The 24,634-nt window shown below is 42.4% G+C and overlaps 1 protein-coding gene across 1 annotated transcript in view; it reads right to left on the reverse strand.

Annotated features, from left to right (window-relative positions):
• The window catches only part of LOC121434713 (reelin-like), a 447,768-nt gene that overhangs the window by 211,612 nt on the left and 211,522 nt on the right, over positions 1–24,634 (reverse strand). Inside the window, exons 7-8 of the mRNA XM_041633615.1 lie at positions 10,953–11,049; positions 5,230–5,281 (exon numbers count right to left, since the gene is read on the reverse strand). Coding sequence (XP_041489549.1) covers positions 5,230–5,281; positions 10,953–11,049 — 149 coding nt within the window. The remainder of the gene's footprint in view (positions 1–5,229; positions 5,282–10,952; positions 11,050–24,634) is intronic.

Raw genomic sequence — 24,634 nt, forward strand, 5'->3', positions numbered from 1 at the left:
GTCACCCTCTACTTCAACAACCTGGCATTGTCACTCTCTACTGCAACAACCTGGCATTGTCACCCTCTACTGCAACAACCTGACATCGTCACCCTCTACTGCAACAACCTGACAGTGTCACCCTCTACCGCAACAACCTGGCATTGTCACCCTCTACTGCAACAACCTGACATTGTCACCCTCTACTTCAGCAACCTGGCATTGTCACCCTCTACTCCAACAACCTGACAGTGTCACCCTCTACTGTAACAACCTGAAATTGTCACCCTAACTGCAACAACCTGACATTGTCACCCTCTACTGCAACAGGCTGACATTGTCACCCTCTACTTCAACAACCTGGCATTGTCACTCTCTACTGCAACAACCTGGCATTGTCACCCTCTACTGCAACAACCTGACATCGTCACCCTCTACTGCAACAACCTGACAGTGTCACCCTCTACTGCAACAACCTGACAGTGTCACCTTCTACTCTAACAGCCTAACAGTGTCACCCCCTACTGCAACAACCTGACATTTTCACCATAACTGCAACAACCTGGCACTGGAGTGTTCTTGTTGCAGACCGGGTGCCTCCTACTGCCCGGCTGATGCCTGTAACAGTGCTGTCTCCTCACTTTCTCTTTTACTACAGCTAAAGTTATCTCAAGACAATGAGAAGCAAATAGCCAGTAAAACTCTGTTAAGTGAATGACAGATACGAGGAGCCTCGGGTATTTCCCTTGGAAGCAGAATTCTGTCTGAGAAAACAGTTTGGAGAAATCTGTAAGATAATGGTTCGCAAGGGGCATCAGCTCAAATTTTTCCTCCCATCCCGGAAGAAATCTAAAGGAGATGGGCCAATGCCCCTAAGGCTCTAATTGTAAATTCCATAAGTTGAATCCAATGAATCAAAGGAGGACTGCAGGAAATCGATGCCTCAGCGCAGAAATGGAAACCAGATCTTTCATCGGAATGGAAAAATGAAAAGTTCCTAGAATATTTCAGGACACTTTTTAAAAATGGCTTAGCTATTGATAACCTGATAAATTTTAGCTTGCAAAACTTGGCTTTCAGAATGTTCTTAATGTTTGCATGTAGACACATGAACAATATACATATAGCATTTTATGTATACAGGTAATATTTATCCACATTACACATGTTTGAAGGAACTTAAAGACACAACTTAGTAATGTAAGCAATTTTTGTATACAGGTCTGTGAGGTACTTGGAAATCCTGAGGATTATATTTGTAACTTAACTGGAAATGTTTACAAGGACAATATGAAAATATAGCTAATGATATAATTCATAACTGAGCTCATAAACAATAACTATTACCTATGTACTATCTGAATGAGTCTATTTGAGAAACACTGCACATTCCACTGTCTTCTCCAGGAGTGTCACCAAAGCTGCCTGGCTATAGTCCCATTAACTGTATGGATTTGGAGAATCCCAAGACGCATAAAGAAATGCAAATGCCCGGCTCACAACACAGACCTGATTCTGCATAACTTCTGAGGTGGGTATAGATGAAATAGTTGTTAAACCGCAGTTGCTATTTTAATATTTCATTGCTACGGGCAGTAAAGTCAGAAGTGAATCCACACATTTATGACACCCTTGGGACTTAGGTGCATGCTTAAATGTAGCACTCAAAGCATCTCTGTCAACAGGAGGGTGTCACTGCCTTCTACCTCATAATCACCCATCGAAATGAATGATCATAAGATACATACAACCATCCTGGAAACAATCCCACCTGTGATGTCATATTACCCCACAGCATCATACACAGTGTAGGTAACGGTTTGCTGTTGTTTCAACCCTTTTTATTCTTTAAAACTTCTAGTCAGAAAATGTAGTGAATAAATTAAAAATAAATAAAATGTGAATAAATTTCCCAATGAAGTTTCTAATCAATAAACTAAAATTTCTCTAATTAATTGGGTTAGTTCCTTGGGCAGCTGAGGAGAGAGAGCCTGAAATGGCCCGATCCTATAGCCATACTAATGAATATCTTGCATATCACCATAGAACCTTCATTTGACGATGGATGGAGATAGAGACAGAGACCCACATTGGAGTACTGGACTGAGCTCCCAAGGTCCATATGAGGAACAGAAGGAGGGAGAACATGAGCAAGGAAGTCAGGACCTCAAGGGGTGCACCCACCCCATGAGACAGTGGGACTGATCTATTGGGAGCTCACCAAGGCCAGCTGGACTGGGACTGAAAAAGCATGGGATAAAACCGGACTCTCTGAACGTGGCAGACAATGAGGGCTGCTGAGAAGCCAAGGACAATGGCACTGAGTTTTGACCCTACTGCATGTACTGGCTTTGCGGGAGCCTAGCCGGTTTGGATGCTCACCTTCCTAGTCCTGGATGGAGCGGGGAGGACCTTGGACTTCCCACAGGGCAGGGAACCCTGACTGCTCTTTGGACTGGAGAGGGAGTGGGAGGGGAGTGGGGCATGGGTAGTGGGGGGAGGGGGAGGGAAAGGGAGGTGGGGAGGAGGCGGAAATTTTTAATAAAAAAAATTTTAAAAAAATTTCTCTAAATATATTGGTTCATTAACAATGCTACATTACAATTTCATTTTAATGAAATTGTATTTTAAAACCATCACCCAGAAAGATTTTAAAAATGTACTTTGAAGGTTATAAACTTGAATCTCTCTCTCTTCATTTCTCCCTGGGCCCATTTCTCCTCGGTTCTGTTACTCTTTATATCATTTAATATAGGAGCCAGACATCAAATCTGTTCTCTCAATTATATGAGCTGGTTTATAAACAGGTAGGAAAATTAAAGTTTGGGCTAAGTCAGATGCTACAGCCACCTTAACCCTTGGCCTGGAGTTATTCTGTGTCCTGAATGTCACGTGATAAACCTTACATTCTCGACCATCTCCCTAGCTCTCCCTGCTTGCTCCTTTTCTGTGAGTTCTACTGAACTGACGCTGAAATTGTCTGACTGAAAAGGCTGGGAAATAGAGAATCGATGCCATCTTTGTTACTCACAAAATGAGACTTTCTTCCTCTCTATAATAAAGAACATGTTAACTGATGCTAGATCTCCTTTGATCAAAATGAAAAATCTAGTGGAATTATGGATTCCTTCGTGGTCCTTCATTGCCTGAATATAATATTTGAAATTAATGTTTATTTTAACATGTGATGGCTATTCTTGGTTGTCAACTTGCTTCCATCTGGAAGGAACTACAAGCCAGAAATGGAGGGAACACCTGTGAGAGATTTTCTGACTGGTTTGAAGAGGGTGAATCCAGTTCTAATCAGGACCTTTGAGGTGGGAAGACACATGCCTCTAATCTAATCTAATCTAATCTAATCTAATCTGAAAGACGGTGCCCATTCGACCCAGATCTTGAGGTGGAAAGGTTCACCCTGAACCAGTCACACTTCTGCTAAAGCCTACATATAGACAGTGGAAGAAGGAAGGGTTCGTTCTTCGCCAGCTGCCCTGCCTGGTCAGCACATCCTTTCCTTCACTGGCATCGGAGCCCACTTCTTCAGGATTCCAGCACATACAGAAGACTGTCTGAGACACCAGCCTCGTGGGACTGAGCAACTGCTGGATTCTCGGACTTTCTGTTCACAGCTAGTCTTTGTCTGGACTGCAGTCTGTGAGTCATTCCAAAAAATCCGTGTGTGTGTGTGTGTGTGTGCACGTGTGTGTGTATTAGAGAGAGAGATTTTCATTCTATACGTTCTGTGACTCTACAGAACCCCGACGAATGCACCCCCAGCACAGATGAATTACTCTGACTTTTCAGTGGTGTAGTAAACAGAACACATTAATTCTAGTTAAGATCCATGAAGAGGCCTATCAGGCTATAGTTTTAAAAATTTGTTATTGTCAAACTACTACCATAAAAAGAACTGTATTTCGTCTTGATAATGAGAGTTAGGATAGTCAAGCTAACAGATTGAAAAAAAAAATTAAAAACCTCGCCATTTCTTATCTTTGCCAGCATTTTCTTTTTACGAATATGCACTTTTGATTCGTCTATTGAATGTGAGAAGTACCCCAAACGGTAACCAGGCAGTTTCACACACCTGCACAAGCTGACACGAGGCCTGCTGACGGAGGAGGAACAAGCACATGCCTAGAAAACCGCACTTTGGTACAGCCAACCCAGTGGGCTCCCCAGCTGCCCAAACTGCCATGCACTACGTAATGGGAGCTGCTGAGGAAAAGGGTCTCGGTGGTTGGTCTCCAAAGACGGGCAGTCCAGATGGGGGGGGACTACAGAACACTGGCCAGGGTGTGGTTATCAGATGCCAGCAAACTCTGCAGCAGGTCAGACATAAACCTACGCCTCGTGGAGAGGACACTCTCTCTTTCTCTAGAATAGTCTCTTTGGAAATGTGTACAAGTTTCTTATTGATTCACACACACACACACACACACACACACACACACACACACACACATATACACACACACACACATATTTATAAAATTTTAAAAAGACTGGAATAGGTAGCAAAACCTTTAGCATTTCATTAAAAGGCAGGCTGTTACTGAATATTTTGGATAGGAGCTTTTACTTTTCATGCAGAAACCCTTAGAAGAAATATTTTCCAGACATAGTAGTTTTTTCATTAACTAATTATTAATTAATTAATCGAAATTAAACATAGGTTACTTATGTCAAACATAAAATCTTAGTTTCTTTCAACCACTCATAATTATCTCTTCTGCTACCCATCAGAGTTCCGAAAACTGAACATATGTCTGTCTTAATCTGAGCAAACATAAGTGGGAAGTCATTTCTGCCACAATGGAATAAGCCAATGCATTCGACATCCATATGTAATAATCTTTGATAACGAATATTTCAGGGCTGTGAAGCCAGGAGCAAAGGTGATGCTGCCAACTCTGGACACTGAGTTTGATCACCAAGATCCACAGGGTGGACAGAGAAAAGCAGCTCCACCAAGTTGTCCTCTGACCTCCAAACGCAAGCCATAAATCGCATACACAAACAAACACACACCATACATAAACGGAACATAATAAAAAGTCTTTAAAAGGTTACGGATTATCTGTAGCGCTTTTAACACCATGCACTGCTTGGCAATATTTTAAAATATTTAATTTTACTTTTTAAATGATTTCCTCGTTCCCAATCCTGAAAGCATCGGGGACAGTTGTATTCTCTGATTCAAACAAGCGTTTCCAAGAAAGATTGCTACAATCGCTAAGAGACACTTACCGATGGAAAACTGGAGGACAGACGCTGTTGTCGTGTTCAGGCATGTGGTGGTCTAGAGGAAAATACAAACAAGGGGTATGAGAGGAAGACAAACTTGAGGGGAGAAGGGCTTTGGGAACAAGGGAGTGAGAAAGTTCCACCCACAGAGGCTACACTTCCCCAACTGCTCACCATTCTCACCAGTGAGCCAGGAGCAGACAGATTCCTTTATTCCCCCTTGGGGAGCAAACTGTGAGAGACCCCAACTTGAGCCTGGATGGTAAGATTCTCAGAGAGTCATTGAGACTTCTTAGGACACCCTGCAAGGGCTTTTGATAGGACTACATGTAGCCCATCACCTTCCTCTATGTTATTACCAGCCTGGGAGCCAAAGAGAGTCTCATAAAAAGGCTACCAAACAAAAACTGGGACATAAAGTCAGAGTAAAAGACTAGAAAAAGCCAGGCAGTGGTGGCACACGTCTTTAATCCCAGCACTTGGGAGGCAGAGGCAGGTGAATCTCTGTGAGTGTGAGACCAGCCTAGTTAATAGAGAGTTCCAGGATAGCCAGGGCTGTTATACAGAGAAACCCTGTATTAAAAAAGCAAAACAAAACAACCAAACACAAACAAACAAACAAAAAGACTAGAAAGTTAAGACATAAGCAATAGTGGAGAGGGTGCACCTTCATCCAGCATCTGATAGAAGCAGATGCAGAGAACCTCAGTGGAGCACTGGGCTGAGCTCCCAAAGTTGAAGAGAGGGAGGAGTGAGAATATGAGCAAAGAGGTCAAGACCATGACGAGGACACCCACTGACACAGCTAACCTGAGCTAATGGAAGCCTTCCAACTCTGGCCTGATAGCGAGGGAACCAGCATGGGACTAAGTTAGGCCCTCTGAATGTGGATGTAGTTGTATGGCTGAGGCAGACTGTGGGGTCACAGGCAGTGAGATCGGGATTTATCCCTGCCGCTTGTTCTGGCTTTTTGGAACCCATTCTCTCTGGAGGGATACCTTGCTCAGCCTAGATATAGGAGGGATGCCCTGGTCCTGCCTCAAAGCAATGTGCTGGACTTTGTTGACTTCCCATGGGAAGCTTTACCCTCTCTGCAGAGTGGATGGGGGTGGGATGAAGGGTAGGAGGCGGGAAAGTGGAGGGACTAGGAGAAGGGGAAGGAGTGGTTAGCGGAGTTGGCATGTAAGATGGGAAAAAGAGTTTTTTTTAAATAAATTTAAAAAATAAAAACTACTATATAAAAGCAAGTAAAAAAGAATAAAACAAAAGAGGAAAACAAGATAAAAAGTAAATAGAGGGGCAGTGATATGCCTCACTGGTTAAAGACACTTGGTAACCCGAGATTGAGTTCAGGCCCAGGGACCTGGTGGAAGGCAGGAAGAGAATTGATTCTAGCAAGTTGTCCCCTGACTTCACAAGTGTGCTGTCTATCCCTGTGCCCCACCCGTATGCACACAAAGCAAATGCATGCAGTCAAAAAGCTTTCTTTAAGTCAACAGAACTAAAACAGCGAATTTAAATGCCATAATCTTTCAGGGGAGATAATAAGATAATCTAAAATTGACTGTGGTAATGATGATACAACTTTGCAAAAGAACTGAAGAACCTGTGACTATTTCTTGAAATGAGAAAGGGAGGAAAGAGGAGAAGGGAGAGAGAGGGAGAGATATTAAGAAAAAGGGCCTAGGAAGAATCTCCCCACACTTCTGTGAAATTGTAGTGTCACAAAGAACTCATTGACAAACTTTTCCTCTTTGGAAAGGGGAGAGAAACATAAATGATTATATATAAAGTTATTTATTCTTTGGAGCAGGCACACAGTGCTAATGAGATAAAAGCTAAATTCTCATTTCCTGGGCTCCTGAGCACCATCCACGGAGGCATGGCTGCCTCGTGAGGCTCCTCTCTCTGACACGGCCGGTGTGTGCATGCACACTCAGTACGGTAGGCACAGTATGCTGTCTTAATCTTGCTCCTTTATGACCTGACACATTTAACCATGTGACTGTAGAACTCCAGCAGGCAGGCAGCCAAGGTAAGAGAGGATGGCAGGGACATTTTATAGTTCCTTCAGCCAGAATCAGTACGAGCTCCTACTGTATACCAAACTCGAATCAGCGGTGTGGCCTGACAAAGGGAATTCTAGCTGTCCTGTCCAGTCTTCCTCCCAGCAGAGATATTAGAGAAATACCAACAATCAAATACTTTGCAAAGAAATCTGCGTCCCCCCCCCGCCCCATAGCTTTTAAAGTAAGTTTAACTTTAAAACCCATCTTTGCTCATGGGTTTTCATCCAGATAATTTCATATTAAGATCTAAAGAGGCACATGACCAACAGAGAAACTGAATGATTTTATGGAACGGAATAGATTCCCAGATGAATCATGAAACTGTTTCCTTGAAATATAAATTAGAGGCACGTTCGTTATTGCTATTGCTAGTCCACAGAGTATCTTAGAGAATCCTCAGTACTTTTCCTGGTCACGTAATAAATGGTGCTGAGTCACTTGTCCTGCCAAGTGACACAGCTGTGACCTCTGCACAACACACTGCTAAGTTTCAGGGGCGAATGAGGTGACCATGGCTTTTGATGAGTCATTGATTCTATATTTGTTTTTCCTTCACAAGGGAGGCTGAGGACTCCTGTGATGTCTGATGCTCCATTCATTACTATGGCCCTAAGATTAGTGAAATTCTCAGCTACGAAAAATAACAGGAGGGCCTTGGAGATAAGCGAGGCTGATCAAGTCTTTGCGGTGCAGGCACGAGGACCCAAGTTCAAGCCCAGGAGCTGTCTGAAAGCATTGGCATGAAGGGCCTTATCTGTAGCCCGTAGGCTGGAATGAGCAGGAAGACATTAACAGCTCCTTCGGAGCCAGTGGGGCCCACACCACCAGGCCTGAGATCAGCATGACCCAGACTACAGTCTCCTAGGGCGGCCGGCTACATCGTGCTGTGATCTCCTGTAGGGTCCTGGCACCGTTGCCAGCCCCAGAAGGTAGTTCTTAGGACACTGGCCATCTCGCCCATGCTAGTGGCATTGAATCAAACGCCATCGCTGATTTTCCACCTCCTGTGTCTCCGCTGGCGCGGTCTTGTTTGATTAGGGCAGCCTGACCCAGCCCTGGGACCTCAGATCCAGACCCCAGGCTAGGGCTTCGGGAACACACGTGTCTTTTTTAGTAGATCCAAAGCAAATGCCTTAACTGACAAAGACTCTTGGCTTGTGGTTCTTCGCTTCACAAATTTATAGAAACAGGATTATGAAAACTAAGCAGGCCTATTGTTTATTAAGTGGTGTTTCAGGGCTATTATCTTTCATCAGGCTGCATGTACAACAGCTTCAACTGGATTCAGTTTTGGGGTTCCATACAAATGCTCGAGATTTTGGAAATACAATATTAACTGGCATATGAATCTCTCACTTTCCATTCGGTTGGACTGCTTTCTCTGAAGGCAGCATGGGTACCACACATACTTTGGCCGCTAGGGGACTGGCACAGTATAAAACGGGCCGAAAGCTAAATGAACATCCTTTGAATTCTGCCTCTCTGGACCTACAGAACATGCTCATTTTCTGGGAAATACTTATGATGGGAATACAAACTGCCAGCCACTCTCATATCTTACAAGGTTATTATTATGTAGACATTGCTATGTGTCCCAGGCTGGCCTCGAGCTCACCATCCCTCTGCCTCTCTGTCTCATCCTGAGATGACAGGGTGATAAGTGAGTGAATGGTCTCACATTCACTCAACACAATTCACCTCAACACGAGCCAGCTGGGGTCCGAGCCTAATCATAAACAGACTGGACTACAGAGAAACGATCGTGTGGCTTTTACCGACTATGGGAATTTGTGGAAATACGAATTTTTCTGGCATTATATCACGACATACCTTTACCTCCCACTGACAACGTTCTCAGAAATATTACTGAATGGAGCGTCTCCTCAAACAGGCCGTTATTCTCAGCTCAATTAACTATGATAAAATTAATTTTATTTTAGGGTTTCTAGATAATTAATTCACTCATGGTATATTATTTAAAGAGTACCAGCAAATTGATCTTATTTTTTTCAGAGAACATTTCACTACTGGTGTCTGCAGTGGTATAACACCCTGTGAGACTTCAATTATAAGCACCTATTATTTTAATTCGCATCTAATTAATTTTGTTTGTGGTCTAGTTTCAGGTGAAAACTCAATTCATCAGTGTTTTGAAACTCACGTCCTCAATAGGTTAAATATATCCATTGCCACAGAAAGGGTATTCAAGCAGAACGAAGTAAGAACATGCTGCAAAGTTAGCTGGCTTCCACATCTCGATAACTAAATCTTTTATTTGCTCATATACATAGGGCTTTCTCCCTTCTTTGCTACGGAAGCTAATCTTTCTGGCCACTTTTGAAGTTAGTGACTTTGAAACGCAGCGTGTGACCCAGGGTGAAGAGGAAGATTGTGAGGAAGAGGAGAAGGGGCTGTGGGGAGCCAGGCACTGACCAGGAAGCACAAGGAACATGCCAGAGGCAGTGGGCTGAGCCAGTGGGACCTAGCATCACAAGGCTTCGATGTCCTTTTCAGGGATGTAAAATGAATGCAGTCATCACGTCAGAAAGGAAGACGAAAACAAAAGGCCCACGAGGCGCATGCTCACGGGAGTGGTTGCGCTGTTTTTAATTTAGCATGCTCATTGCACATATAATCATTGCACACGATTGACCTTCTCAAGCAATGGCTAACACGGAAATTAAATAAGAGTGACTCTAGGGTCGCTTGGCATGAATTACTTAAAAACAAACTCACTTATTCAGTACATTCTTTAAAAGAGAAATCTGTTGGAGTTTATCTGTTGTTAGGAACCAAAGTTTAACACCATAAGAAACTCTTGACTTGGAAAGAGAAAATAGTAAGGATAAGAAAAAGGCTTTATATAAGAATTTAGAAAAAAAAGGGTCATTTCAGTACCTTGCTTTCTTAAAATGTACATTTTATTTATCAATTCATAAGATTTTTGCTAGTTAACTGAGAATAGTATTATTTTAATTAATGTTGTTTTTATTTAGATAAATTTTTTAGTGTACTATATTTTCCAGAAAAATAAGTAGGATTTGGGCTATATTGCCTTCTCTTGTAGCTCCTTCTATTTTTATTGTCTATTATCTTATTCTCTTTGTGATATACAACACTAGAAAGACTTTCATGGTCCATTTTGAAAGCAGTCTGTCATTTAGGCTCACAGAAATTCTGTGTGTAGATATACTATTCTTATTTTAGGCAAATTGAAAATAGATATAACAATAACTTTTTTGCCTATGTAAATGATGAGAAAATTCATGCTTTTTGATTGTTTATTGCTTGTTTTTGTTTTGTGAAACTAATGCTTTTGATAACACTACTTAATAAAATTCTTTAGATAAAAAGAATTTAGTCACATGCGTTTAAATATGACATGTATTGTGTACATGTGATATACATGATCACATCTGTGTTTAACACATGTATTTACAGTGACGAATCATGTTTAGTGAGACAAACTGATGAGAACCGTCATGTTTATATTTAGAAATGATCATAAAACCACCCCTCTCAATTTTGAGACATCAATAATAGTACAAATAATACTTCCAATTTTCGTCTGAACTCCTAGAGCGTGAGAGAAACTTGTGCTGACAAAGCAAAGCAAGCACCATAATGAAAGGATGGACCTCAGCGGCACATACTCACCAGCTCCCGAGGACCATACGGCTCACAGAAGGTCACGGCATTGCCATGCATGATGGTACCACACTGCTCTCCAATCTCACAGTTGCTACATTCAACCCTGCAGGGACACAGAATGCAACCTCAGTCCGAGAACTAAGCAGCACAGGTCGGTTCCATGCTCCAATAAGGAAACACATGATACGTATTGCTACTTGGCTCAAATGGTCCCTGCAGAGTAGACAGTCACAGTACAGTAGATTCTGACGAGGTTCAGAAGACACCAAGCCAGAAAGGCTTAGGAAAAATCTTAGGTCTTTTAGTAACTTGTCGTGGCAGGAAATTCCTTAACGTTTCAATTTCCTCATGAATAAAATGAAGATAACAGTCTGACCCAAGCCTCAACTAGCCATCGTGACAATTAACTGTGTGACATCTAGAGACTTCTCGACAGTGTCTAGAAGCTGACAGAAATAGTTGCAGAAAAATAGCAGGCCTTATGACTGGAATATGGCGGAACCAACAGTTGTATATAAGATATGGAAGCCCAATAGGCCCAATACAAGTATAAAAATAAAGTTACATCCACTTACCTAATAACATAAAAATCTACATCTCTAAAACGGAAATGTGCTTCACAAACACACAGGTTGTGGTATGGCCAGTAGAACTGTCTTAAATCACTATTCTCAGGAAAACATACACCTTACATTCCACTGTGCTTTACACGATGGAATCAAATGTAATCTACATACGACTACAGAGTACACACAGGTTCTAATACCGGTAAGTTGTGGATTTACGTTAATGCTGACTTATATTAACCTCGGAAGAATCTAATCCTCTATTTTATTACTGTACACTGAGGTGATAAAAACGTAAGCCAGGATCAAAGTATATTTTTCCATATCTAGTAGAACGGACGACATTTGCTATATGTTCAGTAACATTCTAATGCTCCTCGCCTGGCCATTGCCACCGACAGTCATCACACATCTAACATGCAGGAAGAAAGCTATTTCCCCCATCTGGTCCTCAAACGGCACGCATGCTTTATTGGATGCCAAAAGGACAGTTTCAAAGACCTCCACATTCCAGGTGCCAAACTCAGTGGAAAGGGCACTCTGCCCTTTGCTTGGCCGACCACTGTGTTAGCACTCTCTATTGTTTATGCTTTCAGGGAGGGGGCAGCAACTCCCATCCAGACAGGGGACAGAGTGTGAAGGGAGCTGGTGCAGCCCCTGAGGGCAGGAGGCAGAAGCCCAGGAAGTATAGACTTGGCAAACGAGTCTAAGTACGTCTGACCCACGTTGCCATCAGCAAATCACTGCTATACCAGCCTTTCCAGCTGTGCTCCCACTAGAACATCAGCAACGCCAATTATCTTTATTTTTTTCAAAGAAGAAGAATTTCTAATAAGGATTTACGTGCGGTGGAGTTCATTGTATCATACATCTTAGCGGGAAGTTGGGATCATTTCTAATTCCTGTGCTACAAGAGTCTGATAAAAATGTCTGTGACATTAGAAGGAAGACAATGGCTTTGGCAAAGAACCCAAACTTGTATTCATTTTTGGCATGTTCATTTACTCTGTGTAGCACTAATAAATACTGGGTAAATGAATAACTGAACGTAATACAATTTCATAAGTAGAATTATTCTTAAGGTCAGAAGTCATAAAAGAAAATCTCATAATACACATACTATGCATGAGGTAGCACCTTATTATTAGTAATAAAATGATTACCACTATTAATTTATTGTGAATTTCTACCCTTTTTGGTCGCTAAAAAACTGGTATATCTGACTCTGTTCTCCCTGGTACAGAGTAAGCTATGTGAATTTCTTCCCATTGTTTTTCTAATTAAAAAATAGCATAAAAATTAGAAGGGGGAGGGGCTGGAGGGATAATACAGCCGTTAGGAGCACCCCGTGGCAGCTTGAGGTCTCTAATCCCAGGGGTTCTGATGCTGCCTTTTGACTTCTATGATCACCTGGCACACACGTTGTGCACAGACAACATCCAGACAAAACATCCATATGTATAAAGTAAATTTTTAAATATTGAAATATTTTAATTGATACAGAATTAATGGGCTTCTTTAATATTAGTGACAGATGAGGATTATTTAATCTTTGTCATTATGAAATAGCTTGAGAGAAACACCAAACTTGACTGGAAAAAAAAATAAGAGAATATTCAAAACTCATAATAACTATCTGCCATCAGTTCTAGTTCAGCGGTTCTCAACTTTCTCAATGCTGAGACCCTTTAGTAACAGTTCCTCTGAGAGGACCAGGGCCATGGCAGGCCGGGCTAGTAGCTCTCTCAGAGACCAGGCCTTAGTTTCAGTTTACTGGAACAGGCTGGAGCTGAGTAAGCAGTTCTCAGGAAAATCACAACTCAGGAGCAACCAATCGGCAGGCACCCCATAGCCTTCTGCTAGCTCAGCAGAGGACCACAGCCTCCTGCTAGCTAAGATAACTTGCCCTACCCTGCCGCTGGGAAGTCCCTAACTTCTAGAATCACCTACCAATCATCACCCAGATTGATCTCCCCCGCACTCCCCACCAATCATCCCGCAGACTGATCTCCCCACCAATCATCCCCCAGACTGATTTCCTCTGTACCAATCATCCCCCAGACAGATCTCTCCCCGCACCAATCATCCCCCAGACTGATCTTCCCCACCACCAATCAGCCCCCAGACTGATCTTCCCCACCACCAATCAGCCCCCAGACTGATCTCCCCGCACCAATCAGTCCCCAGACTGATCTCCTCTGCACCAATCATCCCCCTGATTGATCTCCCCCATGCCAATCAGCCCCCAGACTGATCTTCCCCACCACCAATCAGCCCCCAGACTGATCTTCCCCACCACCAATCAGCCCCCAGACTGATCTCCCCGCACCAATCAGTCCCCAGACTGATCTCCTCTGCACCAATCATCCCCCAGACAGATCTCTCCCCGCACCAATCATCCCCCAGACTGATCTTCCCCACCACCAATCATCCCCCAGACTGATCTTCCCCACCACCAATCAGCCCCCAGACTGATCTTCCCCACCACCAATCAGCCCCCAGACTGATCTTCCCAGCAGCAATCATCCCCAGACTGATCCCCCACCCCCGCACCAATTAACCCCCAGACCAATCTCTCCTCCCTAGAATTCCCCTAACCCCACTTAAGAGGGGGCCTTCCAGTTTCTCCGGCTATTGCCATTTGCCACCCCAATGTATTGGCAGTTTTTTTTTTTATTAATAAACACTCTTGCTGATTGCATATGTGATTGGTAGTCTTTTATGGGACTTTTCAAGGACCCTAATCTCTTCATGTTACTTTGTTGCCACTTCATAACTGTAATTTTGCTACTGTTATCAATTGTAATATAAACATCAGATATTTCTGATGGTCTTAGGTGACTCCCCTGAAAGGGGCATTTGACCCCCACAGGGCTGAGAACCACTGCTCTAGGACCATCTCTGAAATTATCATTATTAATATGAATCTGAAGGTGGGCACTTGGATTTCTGTAGTAATCATTTTAGCTCTACGTGTTCACCAGGACTTCCTATTCAGCCACATATAAGGAAAATACTATCGATACAGCAAGCATTGGAGGCCTCCTCGTCTACGGTCTTGATTAAGTAGGTAACGGGCAGAATCTGCGTATTACTATATTGTTCAACGGCAATGCCAATGTGGATAGTCTAACAGCTTGGAGTTAGAGAATCCATGCGAAGCTTTGGGAGGACCAGTCCTACTTGGTAGACTAACGGGGAGGAGGGGCTAAAAAGTGCCAGTTGTCACTCACAGGTTGCACCTGGAGGAACAGAGGCTTCCCCCAAGGATTGAGGAGATAAATCAGTGGGCGTCCTGCCAAAGTCTTTTAAATGTCCTCTGCTTGATTTCCTCACAATCTGACTGCGTTTGTCAACACAATTTATTTTAATTTCCCCTGAATGCCTATCGCTCTAGGTGGTCAGGTCTAACCTTTCTCTGAGCTGCAAGTGGTGTTTATGTGTTTATCATTTATCACGGAGGTCTTCTGTTTAATACCACGTACAGGACTCAGAGGTCTTGACTTTAGCGCACTGGGCTTAGCTTTAGCAATACAAAGGCAGACTGATACAAGGTTACTTCTTCCAGCAGTTAACAAGCTATAAGGAAAGGCAGAAGGGTAAACAAACAGTTCCAACAGAGGTGTTCACGCAATGGTAGCTCCTTGTTGCCTTGTTTTAAGTGGTAGAGTGCTTTAAAGTGCATTTAAAGTGCGTGACACTTTCTCGGAGGTTGCAGGTTATTGTCTTCGTTTTTACTAATAAGAATAATGACCTTCAGAGAGGAAAGGGCATTCTTCCAGCGTTACACAGCTATCAAATTGAAGAGTTGCAACCTGAACCAACCAATCGCAATATTTTCCACTGTGACTCCATCTTTACAATAGGAATGCACACTGACTGTAGCGGGACCCCTTCAAAACTGGGCAAGTCAGAGTTTCTGAAGAAGGTAGCCTCTGAACTGGTTCTACTAGAAACTAAGCAAGGAGGAAACGCCAATGTGTGCAGGGAATAGAATCCACAGAACTCATGATTCATAAACTGAACTGTTGGTTCAGTGGGTTAGTGTGATGGGACTCATACTGGTACACACAGAAAGATGCCACATTGCAGGCTTAGACAGTGGAGGACTTCATAAACCACTGACCGGGTGGCTGAGAAGCACCATGTCCACAAACCAACCCTCATTCACATGTAAAACTATTGTCCTCTAATTTTTAAAAATTTTTATTTAGAGATATTAAAACTAGAATTTAGAGACACTATCACCCAAGGGAACATAACTAGTAATTTCCAGAGCTATGTTTAGACTCCCACTATTCTGTTTACAAAGCCAAAGCCATGAGACAAATCCAATTTTCAGAGAAATCACTGTGCGGATGATGGACTGGAGGATCAAAAGATGAGAGCTACTAATGTAACTCAAGTAAGACACAGGAGCCATACAACTGAGTTCCAGTTTTCAGGCCAGAGGGCTCAGAAAGGAAAGGCTCCTGCCACCAAGCCTGTGGATCCCTGGGAAGCCACACGATGGAAGGAGAGGACCTGTTCACGCAACTTGTCCTTTTTCTCCACATGTATGCTACAGTGTGCTTTTCTACCCTCATATGCAAATAAATGAACATACTTTTCAACTTTCTAATAGCTACATTACAAACTAAATAAATTGGGCAGAGACGGTAGCTTGGAAGTTGGGCATTTGCCTGGCAAGTTCAAGGTCCCCAACTTAAAAAAACAAATGAATTAATCTTCAAGATGTTTTATTTGTCTTAGTATATTTAAATTATATTTTCACATGTAATTAACATAAAAAATTATTAATGACATATTTGATAGTATCTTTTTATTTATTTTTATTTTTTTAAAGATTTATTTATTTATTATGTATACAGTATTCTCAGTATTTGTCTGCATGTATGCCTGCAGGCCAGAAGAGGGTGCCAGATATCATTACAGATGGCTATGAGCCACCATGTGGTTGCTGGGAATTGAACTCAGGACCTCTGGAAGAGCAGTCAGTGCTCTTAACCTCTGAGCCATCTCTCCAGCCCTTGATAGTCTCTTTTTTATAGTAGTCCCCAAGTTGTAATTTATTTCTTAATTCAGACTAGTCATATTTCAAATGCTCAGCAGACTTATGTGATGCGTGCCTGTCTCATTGGGCAGCACAAACGGAGGCAATGACTACACTGGAAACCATGTTCCTTGGCTGCAGGGACGTTTGGAGATGACAAGCCAGACCACCAGAAACTACAGCTTAGGATCTGGTTAAAATCATAATAGTATATACTTTTAAAGAGAGGGGAACTAAGAAGGGCATACACACAAAGAAAAAGTCCAAAACTGTATCCCTGGGTGATGGGGAATCCCCCTCAGCCAATGGCCTTTGAGAGGCTGGACCAGGTTGAGGCGTGGCTTTGGGTACCAAAAAGCCAAGGTCCCGCCTGCTCGGCCCTCTCTTCCCACGCTCCACACCTGGATGTTGGACCCCATTCCTGTTCCACGAGTCTCCCTTTTAATAAAGAAAAACATAGTATACCTTGTTTGGAGCTGGTGTGGGATTATTTAATTCGCCTTCCCCCCACTTGACGCGGTCTGCTTCACCTGAGTGGTATTTCAGGTGTCTCCAGACTGGTTTCTGAGCTCAGACTATTGCCATGGTCCTTCTGCATAACTTCCTCAACCCTAAGGCCTTAAAATCCCCTTGTTTCACCGGCAGTGGGGTCTCTTTCCCTAATTGTTTTAACCACCCCGTGCAGCTGGTCAGTGTGGAATTCCTGATCGTGAATGTATCACATGACCGTTCTAACATTTCTTCTCCATCAAGAAGATAAACAATGTACCACTCCACATGAGAAGTTTGTTACCACAAAGGGCAAGAAAAGCCATTATTCAAGATGAGGGAACCATTCTGAGGGAAACCAGACAGAAACTAACAAAGGAAACCTCAGAAGTTTCTCAGAAGATAATTGTGAAGTGTCTGAATGACTAAATGGATCTTAAAATTCTGCAGATGTAAATAACCACATAAAATTGAGAATCATTCCCAGCTAACTAAAGATTTCAGAACAATTCCCAAGTGTTCTTGCCTTCTAACCTCCTTTCTCAAAAACTAAAAATCTCTAGATGCCTAGAATTTTATTCTTCTTTTGTGGAACATTGCATGTTTCCAGGAACTGGGGTTAGATTTGGTGATGAGTACCCCAACTTCACTGGGGCTCTCAGAGGGGAATGGAAGGTGCCGCTTGCTGTGACATTTGAATCTATGGTCTCATAATTGGGCTTCTTCCTCTGAGCTCCTTCTGAGGAAAATCAGGCTTTGTAGGGTTGGGCAGCACAGTCTTCCAGATGTGTGGGAAGGAGGAAGTTTTACATAATCCCAGTTAAATAGGCTTTTGTTTCTCAATTTAAAAAGGAATGTGACCTCCCGGGCTAAGGATTAGAAATGAATTCTCTCTCTACCTAATGGCAAAAATATGGAATGTTGCTCTGATTCAAGAAACTTTCTCCTTCTTCCTATTTCCCCAGCTTGAAAAAGCTGTACAGAAGAATTCAACAGACACCATAGCACATGGTATGAACTGTTCACGTCAAAATATACCCATCAAGAACAATATGATTAAAACAAGTCTTAATGGAAATGCATGTAATTTTCAAAGACAATGTGTGAGTGGCATTTATTAAGCCCTCTGTGGGCCTATTTATTGCATGGTTAGGTTCCACGTGAGCGTCCTCTATTACCGGAGTTCACAGATCATCAGGTTAGCGGGGACCTGCGACCTCACTGCATCTCATTACCCCTGTATTTGATAAACAGCGCCAGAATAAACAGGACCCGAATCCAGGTCGACCCTGAACGCAGCAGGAAGAGACAAGAACTCCATTTCCGTGAATGGACCCTGTGCTGCAAAGAAGGATTGCCATTTCTACTGCCATAGCTTACTCTGAAATTCTGTAATGACTATTCTTAAAAGTTAATTTTTTTAAGATTTGGTTTCACTAATAAAAATAAGACAACGAAATGGATTTCATGGAAAAAAATTCATGAGTGAATTGCCAGGGCTGGTGTACGTAAGAATTAAGTTCAATGTCCCTTTGGCTGTTTTAGTTATCCTTGGATAACTAATCAAAACCTATTTTATATTCTATTTTTAATTCCTTCTTCCCCCCCTCCCTTCTTTCATTGGCTGTCAAACATATAAAACAATCCTATGAAGGTTGTTCAACAAAACTATGTAGGCTCAAACCATGATCATGAAAGATGAGGAAGTTCTTGGATTGGGGCTTTGTTGTCACTGAAATCAACCCTGTAGCACCTAAGCTTGCTATTTTCTATCTTTTTTTAAACAAATGTACTACTTAGGTCTTTATGTTTTTATCTTGAGACAAAGAATTTTATATGCTGTGCACGTGAGTAGGGAGTACACTTTGAAGTATATCATTATATCATTTATTCTGATTTTTAAATTTTTAGGCATGCCAAAACACTCAGCCACCCGGTCAACAAAGCCAGGAGGATCAGGGGCACCATGTGGCTCTGGAGACAGAGACCCACACACTGCAGTGACCAGCAGGCCCTTGGGACACAGGAAAGAGGGGGAGGATTGATGAGGAAATGGAGTTCTTTTTCACAATCGAAGATTTAGGAATGGTCGGTGGTGACATCATCCCAACGACAATAAATAAATAATTGAAATATTATTTCCTTGAGCTGTCAGGTGACATGGTTCATTCGTCCATCAGATCAGAGCGAAACCAAGAAGCCTTTAGCCAGGCAACGCTTCTGAACGGAGGTAGTCACCTGGAAAGTCACCGACAATCACTAATCATCAGATTCTCATCTGAGATGCACGACCTTTGTCCCCAAGACCCAGGACATCGCATTATCCATCCATAATTTATTACTTCTCAAGAGGTCAATCCTCACTCTGCCCCCAAAGAAGCAGTGAGCTATTCAATGAGCCAGAATTGTCTATTCACCAGCATTTTTGTACAGAGATATTCAAATAATTTTAATATTGGTCTTGTTCATAAAAAGTTCTTTAAAACTCGAAAAAGAAAATTATTCTTATAACCCTTTGATCCAAAGATAATGTGTCTTTGCTCCAGTGTAGATTACACTGTGCTGAGAGAAGCTGATGTGTGGTTTACAAATCAAGGCCCTTCCAAGATCAAAAACACTGATGGCAACTTATGCTGGAGAGGATATGGGATAAAGGGAACACTCCTCCATTGCTGGTGGGAGTGCAAACTGGTACAGCCCCTTTGGATATCAACATGGTGATTTCTCAGAAAATTAGGAAACAAAATTCCTCAAGACCCAGTAATACCACTTTTGGGTATATATCCAAAGGATGCTCAATTGTGCCACAAGGACATGTGCTCAACTATGTTCATAGCAGATTTGTTTGTCATAGCCAGAACCTGGAAACAACCTAAATGCCTCTTGACTGAAGAATGGATAAAGAAAATGTAGTACATTTACACAATGGAGTACTATACGGCAGAAAAAATGATGAAGTCATTTGCCAGCAAATGGGTGGATCTAGAAAACACTGAGTGAGGAAACCCAGACCCAGAAAGACAAATATCATAGGTACTCACTCATATGTGGCTTTTATACATAAAGCAAAGAAAAACCAGCCTACGATTCACAATCCCAGAGAACCTGGACAACAAAGAGGACCCTAAGAGAGAAATACATAAATCTAATCTACATGGGAATTGGAAAAAGACAAGATCTCCTGAGAAAATTGGAAGCATTGGGATCATGGGAGAAGGTAGAAAGGGAGGTGAGAGGAAAAAAATATATAGTTCAATAAAAACCAATTAAAACAAAACAAAAGAAGAAAAAACAAATCAAGGGCCTTAGACAAACCAGAGTGAATGAGAGTCCTCAGGCCATGGGCTGCTGAGTAATCAGTTGAATCCTCAGATCCGGTCATCCTAGGCCATCTCAGGCCTCCACAGCCTTCAGCCATATTTTATTTTGTTGTACTTGATATATTTTTTTAAACAAGGTCTTGCTATGTCTCTCTAGTGAGTCTAGTACTCACTAGGCAGGACTGGCCTTGAACCCATGGCAATCCTCTTGCCTCAGCCTCCCAGGTACTGGAAAAACTGTCATGTGCCACCGTGCAACTTTATTTTGTAACAAAGAGATGTTTTGTACTGAAGAAAGTATGGCCATACATTTGGGAGTTATTTATGCAACCATTCTGAAGTAATTAATAATCAAGTTTTTTAAATTTCAAAAAAAAAAAGTCAGTTCTCTTCTTAAATATATAATGGTTTTAGAAAAACAGCAAGGTATCTTCACTCTCTAAGAATAATCTCACCTTCAAGCACGTCATGCCTTCTTCCGAAGGAGCTAACACCCCTCAGTGTGAAAATGACAAACTCCATTTATAGCTCATTCTTTCTCGTTACTTCTCTCCGTGGAAGGCAGGAGAAGTCTTCCGATTTCACTAGGGAGTTGAAAACCTGATCTCTTCTTCATTAACAGGCACAGTGACAAATAGGTTAAAAATAACCCCCCTGAAACGCTACCACCGCACATGGTGTTCCCATTTCCTCCTATGGCGAATTCTACGGCACACTGCTTGAAGGAACACTTCCTCACTTGTTTCGAATGTACCTGACATTTAATTCCACCGAGTGAGCTCGTGTTGACTGTCATCTCAAACACCGATTAAAGGAGGAAGTAATAGCCTCCGATTGAAATCTTCTTGCATTAGTGGGTACCTTCTGGTTCACCTTTCTACTGAAGATAAAGACTGTCTGTCCCTAAGCAATTACATCACAGTAAAAATTATAAGGGGGAAGGATTAGATGTCAAAGAAGAGACAGAGAAGTTTTGTAGTACAATGAAAACAAGGGAGAATAAACCAGAGAGGAAATAGCAGGAAAAGCTGCAAAAGATTCATATAAGAGCAGAATACTGCAAGTGTCCAAAAATAAAATTTAATTCTTCAACACTAAAGTACAACAGAGGTTCTGACAAGGGTTTGTCAACATAGAACACTCTCTCTCGACTCCTTTTCTTACCTGTTCTCAATCTCTCTGAGTGACCTACTCTGTAAAAGCTATGTATAAGGTTTATTCTACCCTACAAGCTCCACTGTCTCCCGACCTCACTGCCACAAACTCTGTCAAGCAAACACAAATAAGATCATTGCACCCAGTTTCTCCCCTCCTTTTCTGATTATCCTGAAATCCCACTTTTATTGTAGTTCTCACACCTGCTCACCGAGTGGCAAAGACCTCTTGTCCTGTTATTTATGGAGTGACGGGGTCTCCTACACACTCGTGAACTATGAAGTGGCACAACCACGGGCCTGGCCTTTCCCGAGTGCCAGCTAAGGGCGTAGAGATGCAGATTCCACTAGGCTAAGACTAGGGCTTCATATTATTTATTCAATGATTTTCTCGGTAAAAAGTTCAATACTATTCCAAATCATCATTGTTTTGTTCTGATATTAATCACTTTGACAAATTAGCAATTTCAAGAGAAGGCAGACATCACAGACTCTGTGGTCTTCTCGCCGTAGATTTTGGAGTTTTCTGAACCAACACCTGACAGAGGCCTTCTCACCCGGAAGGGTTTGAGACAACCCATGTCTGTGGTTATCACAACACACTTAGTGAAGAGGTTTCCTTGGGGAAGCAGCTCCTGACCCTATCAGGCTGCAGGACACGTTCTGCTGTTATTGCTGTCCTGTCCTGTGCGGGAGGGGAAGCATCTGCTGTCCTCTGGCCGCCATCTATCATCGTGATATTTAGTCGCTCTGGACTTCCTGCCAGAGCATCCGGGATGCTACAGCCCCAGCTGCCTTCTGCAATCTTCGGAAAATCAGCATTAAAGAGATACCTTCGGCAAAACAAAGATTCCTCCTCGACTTAAAATTGCCTGGGGGACAAAGACACTTCAAACTCTACTTAATCATTTTTAAAAATCCATTTATTCTTGTTTCCCCTTCTCTCTTCCTCCGTCCTTTCTCTCTCACTGTAAATTAGAAATATACTTTATTGCTTTTCTTTTGCTTTCTTCTGTTCTCATTCTATTATTATCGTGTGTAGGTGTGCATGCCACAGTGCAAGTGTAGAAATGAGTCTGAAGTCATTTTCTTCCGCCCTACGTGGGTTCCAGGGTGGAAATGCAGGTCCCAAGGCTTGCACGGCCATCACTGTTACCTGCTGAGCCATTTTGCCAAAGCTTGATGACTTTTTTAATTGGGATACATTTATAGAGCTGAAATGCATATATCTCTATTTTGACAAAAAAGCACATCCGTGCCTCATATCCTTTCTCAAGATTATTATTGCTCCATAACGATGATGTCACATTAGTTCACTTCATACAAAGAACTTACACTACCAATGTGAAGTCGCAATCACCCACGTGACGTGTTAACGAGATGAAGCGTACTTGTGGTTTCTGGAGATACAGGGATTCAGATCTAAACCCTTGTGCATGCTAAGCAAATGCCTTACCTCCGAGCTAATCCACAGCCCTTCAGATTTGTGGCTTCTAATCTGCCTCTAAATTTAAATGTAGTCATATGAGATTGCCACCCTTTTGTGGGGACAGGGTTCAAAGGGTTTTTCTGCATGGGGAGAGCATTGCGGATCCTCTATCACCAGTGACACAGCTGTATTGTGCACACTTGCTGACTGAGCTGTCAGCAGCATTAAGGGGCTCCTCTTGCTCCATCCACACTCCCTCACGCCCAGGCAGGCTCAGTGACACTGAGAATTGTTGAGGACATTGCTGTCCTTCAGAAGTAGGCCTGCATGCGGTCCACCATCCAGGCCAAGGGAGATGAGTCTCTCTCAAGTCAGGGAACTACTCGATCTGCCTGCTTGATTTCTTTGTTCCTAACTTAACTCTCAAACGAAGTAAACAGAAGCAGGTGGAGGGGGGGGGGGGAGAGATAAAAGGCCGACAGAAAGTCAGGGACAAAGAGGCAATGCATCCCAGGGGGAGGAAGGACAAGAGCTACAAGTCTGGCCAGCATAACTGAGTGCAGGAAGGTTCTACTGCCTCCTCTTCCCTAGTCAAGATGCAGGGAGCAGAAACAGAAGCAGCAACTGCCCTGGCAGGGCGATGAGGAGAGGAACAAAGGGTCTCTGTGGGCTTGGAGTCATCAAGGACTAGAGTTGGTCATGGAGGACTTGGAGGGCATCTGCAGAAACACGTCTGGGCACCGGGAGGGGGTTGCGGAGGTGGGGGATGACTTACCACATGCCATTGCACTAATACCACTTCTGAAACTTAGCTAAAATCTAGACAAATGGAAGAGGGCAAACCAGAATTGAATAAATTAAGGCTTCATGGGTGGAAAGAAAAATGATTAGGGGGGCTACGGAAAAAATAAAAGAATCTGTGACTTCCTACTATCCAAGCTTGTGAATGAAATTTGTCACTACAGTTATGTTTACATAAATAATGTCTAAAATGACAGTGAAACCACCACCACAGCTAGCAGCTCCACAGAAAGAGAATATAAGTCTAAGAGAAAGGGAAAGGCCTTATTGTTTATGTTCTTTCATTCATTGATCTTCTCACTAAACAAAATGATCACTTTTGAAGTCAAATCTTTAAACCGCTCAGCACAGAGTTCATTCACTACTATGTCCGCATACAAAATGTTCCTTAATTCCACGCCTTTGCCCTCCAAATCTTGGCGGGAACACGCCACTACTGCTTTATCCATGATCATAGGAATACCATTTTTTAATTTTTTGTATTTCATGTGTAGTTATCTGTAATATGACAACAAACAAGAGAGTAAAAACCTACATGAAGTAGAATGAAAAAATGGACATTAGAAGAAATTAATGGGAACGAATAAGTGAATGACTGAGCTTTTAAAATGCATCTAAAACTAAACAGCTAAAACTGATTTCTTCATTTCTACTTTTTTCTTTTTCGTTTCTTTTTTCTCTTTTTTTACTTTTGCTTTTGCGAGACAGGGTATCTTTGTTCCTTTAGAGCCTGCCCTGGAACTCACTCTGTACACCAGACTGCCCTCGAACTCACAGAAATCCTCCTGCCTCTGTCTCCTGAATGCTGGGATTAAAGGCACTCGTCATCACTGCCTGGCCATTTTTGCTTTTGTTGATTGTCCATATGAATTACAC

Source organism: Microtus oregoni, unplaced genomic scaffold (assembly GCF_018167655.1).
Source record: "Microtus oregoni isolate MIOR12 unplaced genomic scaffold, Mior012 000044F_ref0000062, whole genome shotgun sequence".
Classification (NCBI taxonomy): domain Eukaryota; kingdom Metazoa; phylum Chordata; class Mammalia; order Rodentia; family Cricetidae; genus Microtus; species Microtus oregoni.